Raw genomic sequence first — 3,035 nt, forward strand, 5'->3', positions numbered from 1 at the left:
CAGGCAAAACAAAAACAAACAGGAATTTTTAAGGAGATCTCTTTGCTGCCCATTGTTTACACACTGAGCAAGCGTATACTTTCGTTCAAGCTAGACATTGCCATTGAGCTGATCTTCGAGAACAATGCTTAGAAGTGTCAAATCGCTACCTTCTCTTAGGGTGTTAGCTGCACCAGGACGTTGTGCTGGGTTGCCACACAAGCAAGTGAGACTTGTCCACCAAACCACGAAGAAAGATGCCACCCCTTTGCTCAACTCGAAGAAGTCTGAATTCTCGCTCATGTCTCTGCAGACTTTGAAAGCTGAGTGTCGCAAGCGTGGGCTGAAAGTGTCTGGACGTAAAGCGGAGCTTGTTTCGAGAGTTTCCAACCACGAGGCCTCTTTCTCCACAAGGGACAATGCCAATATGTCAACAATGAATAGACCAGCTTTAAAGACATCCACTGTCACTGCGAAGATGTCCTTCAACAGCAGCTCAAAGGCGCTAGCGAAGGGCGATGACTCTCACATTGATTTCATCAAGCCAGTGGATCTCCGTCCTGAGCCGCTTGTCAGAGATGACTACATTGTCAAGATCCCTTCCATATCCACGGAGGCTTCTAAAAACCCGGTGACTCCACTTGAAAAGGAGCTTCAGGGGTTCGATCTGTCCTCAATCAACTCCACTGTTTTCAGCACTCTCAGTAATACCAAGGTTGTGGGCTCCATGCTTAGCGACTTCCTCCATCTCGAATCAAAGGCCGAGGAAGAGGAGTACGTTGAAAAGCCTTATGAGTACGACAACAGCGAAATTCCAAACAGCGACAAGACCTTCTTTGCAGCCTTTGCCGGTATCACTGCTCTTTGGTTCTTCTTGAAGCCAACAGAGAAGAAAGAACACTAATCTACTTGGTGCTGTACTACAACTTCTATACATGTCATGTTACCATATGTGCCTTCCATTTGAATATATTATCTTGTCTTTTTCCCTAAAGCTGTTCAGCTCATGTAGACCCCCATCCCTGCCAAAGTTGATACCCCAATCATGATTGCAAGCACAGGCCCAAAGCTGATATCGTAGCTCTTCTGCTCCCTGTAACGATGATGGCCATATCTGTGCAAGTTCAACGTTTCGATCTCTTCGGCTTGTAATCCATGCTTGCCGTGGTTCTTGAACCGTTCATGGAACCACTCCCTATCGATCTCCGCTTGCTCCTTGGCTTGCTTCTCGCTTGACACGTTGCCGTTTCGAGAATCAGTCATCTTGCCTCGCCGTTGGTTTATACGCTTGTTGATCATACGCTTCTCAAACCACAGGTTCCCCTTGAGATGTGTGTCGTAGTCAAAGTGTGGTACGTCATTCGTGTGACTGTTGTAGAGGTTAGCGTACGGCGAGTTCGATGCCTTGTAGGCAGCACCAAAATGGACCTTGTTACGTGTCACGTTGATGCCACCAGGCGAGTATACCTTGGTCGCTGGAGCATGGTGCCCGTGATGCATACTGAACTGGCGCGGTTGTACATTCAGTATCGACTTGTCGTACTCCCTCTTCTTTGTCTCGTTGCCCAGCACCTCATAGCTGTGCACAATCATGATATATTTGTTCTTGATCGACTGCTTCTCCTCGTCATCTGTCACCTTGTGATTCATATCCGGGTGGTACTTCTTCGACAGCTTCCTAAAGGCGTCTTTGATCTCCTTGTGCGATGCATTGACGGCTATCCCCAAGATCTCATAGTGTGTCTTCGACTTGGGCGTCGCAGAAGACGCAAACCTCTTGAACAGCATGCCCAACACTAATAAAGCACACTATCTGACAGCACCGCAACCTCGCTCTGAGACGATCCGTGTGGCTTTATATCAACTGTCAAACCGTTGAATTTATCAAATCGCTCAGGGAAAAATGGGTGTTCGAATGATGCAAGTCACAACATTTTGTAGGCGTCTTGCCGTCCTCGGAGAGTGGCCCTTGACGTTGGGTGCTGCACGCGATGCGATGAGCTTGCGCCTACAGAGAAGAGTGTGTGGAAAACAAAACTTTTTATGGCGTAGATTGGAGCCATACACATGCCCTCAGGTTCCAGATCTGATAAGCGTAGGATGTAGAGTCATGTGCTGCCGAGTTTCCGTTTTGCTTGTCATGTTTTAGGGTGTTTTAAAGTGTTTAATAGTCGGCGATTAGAACACAGCACGCCGGAAGCGGAGGTGGGTTCTCACCGTGTTGTATCGCTGGCGTCGTCGTGTAGGTCTTCGTGCTGTCCATCCTGGGTTGGTGCGGCCTCCTGCTCCTGATCTTCGTCGTCGTCGTCGTCATCATCCCTAAAGTCTAGGTGGATCCAGCCTGGCCAACCAAGCTCATCTCGTAGTAGCCCACGCATCATCTCAACAAGGAACTTCTCTACTTTACCCACGTTGCGCAGCACAGAGCCGTCAAGATCGTCTCCAATCTCGCTCTCGATGTGCATACTCCGTATGATATCGATTCGCTTTCCCCTTGATGCTGTTGGGTTCTTCAGTATATCGTCAAACTCGTCGTCATTGACGTCGCAGAGGAAGCTTATATAGACCTGATGGTCAAGGTGTGCAATCACAGCCAACGAGTGGATTCCCAAGTCCACAATCTTTAGTTTCACTGGTAGCTTGATGAAGCCGGGAGATGGGTAGTTCAGCAGGAGGTCCACCTGGAGCTCAATCCACATGTCCCCTTTATACTCCAGCTCAACCAGGAACTGTATTCCCTTGGTTCTCTCGTCTTCCTCGGTAATATGGACGTCATTGGTATCAACCTCGGAGGTGTTCGAGCCCTGGTCGACCCTTCTAGAGCCCACACCAGGCTCGTCACTCGAGAACTCCGGAAAGGGATCCCCAATGTGTCTTATTGTGATATTGGGGGGTATATGTCCCAATGAAAACCTCGTGGCACGGACATTTTGCAAATAGTCGGGCAATTGAACACTCTCAAGCTGTGAGTTCAGAGCATCCACAACAGAATCAACAATCTGTGTGTCATCTGCTAAATTCTCCCATTTGATATCAATTGACATTGTTCCTGTTGC

The 3,035-nt window shown here is 48.4% G+C and overlaps 4 protein-coding genes across 4 annotated transcripts in view; 2 read left to right on the plus strand and 2 right to left on the minus strand.

Annotated features, from left to right (window-relative positions):
* The window catches only part of CYBJADRAFT_195583 (nucleobase cation symporter-1 family protein), a gene marked incomplete at its 3' end in the record, with an annotated part of 3,306 nt that extends 3,097 nt beyond the window's left edge, over positions 1–209 (plus strand). The window contains exon 4 of the mRNA XM_020217563.1: positions 177–209. Coding sequence (XP_020067654.1) covers positions 177–209 — 33 coding nt within the window. The remainder of the gene's footprint in view (positions 1–176) is intronic.
* A 144-nt stretch (positions 210–353) lies between these two features.
* CYBJADRAFT_170120 (uncharacterized protein) lies at positions 354–908 on the plus strand. The gene has a single exon (XM_020216077.1). The coding sequence runs from the start codon at positions 407–409 to the stop codon at positions 881–883; it is 477 nt and encodes a 158-aa protein (XP_020067655.1). The 5' UTR covers positions 354–406; the 3' UTR covers positions 884–908.
* Positions 909–930: 22 nt separating this feature from the next.
* On the minus strand, positions 931–1,867 carry CYBJADRAFT_69506 (J domain-containing protein). Its single transcript, XM_020217866.1, has one exon. It carries the CDS (start codon positions 1,765–1,767, stop codon positions 979–981), a length of 789 nt encoding a protein of 262 aa, XP_020067656.1. The 5' UTR covers positions 1,768–1,867; the 3' UTR covers positions 931–978.
* A 325-nt stretch (positions 1,868–2,192) lies between these two features.
* Positions 2,193–3,023, minus strand: CYBJADRAFT_133219 (mitochondrial distribution and morphology protein 12; the record flags this gene model as incomplete). Its single annotated transcript, XM_020213098.1, has 1 exon — positions 2,193–3,023. One exon carries the CDS (start codon positions 3,021–3,023, stop codon positions 2,193–2,195), a length of 831 nt encoding a protein of 276 aa, XP_020067657.1.
* Between the last annotated feature and the right edge of the window lie 12 nt (positions 3,024–3,035).

Source organism: Cyberlindnera jadinii, assembly GCF_001661405.1.
Source record: "Cyberlindnera jadinii NRRL Y-1542 unplaced genomic scaffold CYBJAscaffold_37, whole genome shotgun sequence".
NCBI lineage: Eukaryota > Fungi > Ascomycota > Saccharomycetes > Phaffomycetales > Wickerhamomycetaceae > Williopsis > Williopsis jadinii.

What these genes read in the sequence shown, in the direction of transcription:
- CYBJADRAFT_170120 (XM_020216077.1), top strand. Translation starts at nt 407, where the DNA reads ATGTCAACAATGAATAGACCAGCTTTAAAGACATCCACTGTCACTGCG.
- CYBJADRAFT_69506 (XM_020217866.1), bottom strand. Translation starts at nt 1,767, where the DNA reads ATGCTGTTCAAGAGGTTTGCGTCTTCTGCGACGCCCAAGTCGAAGACA.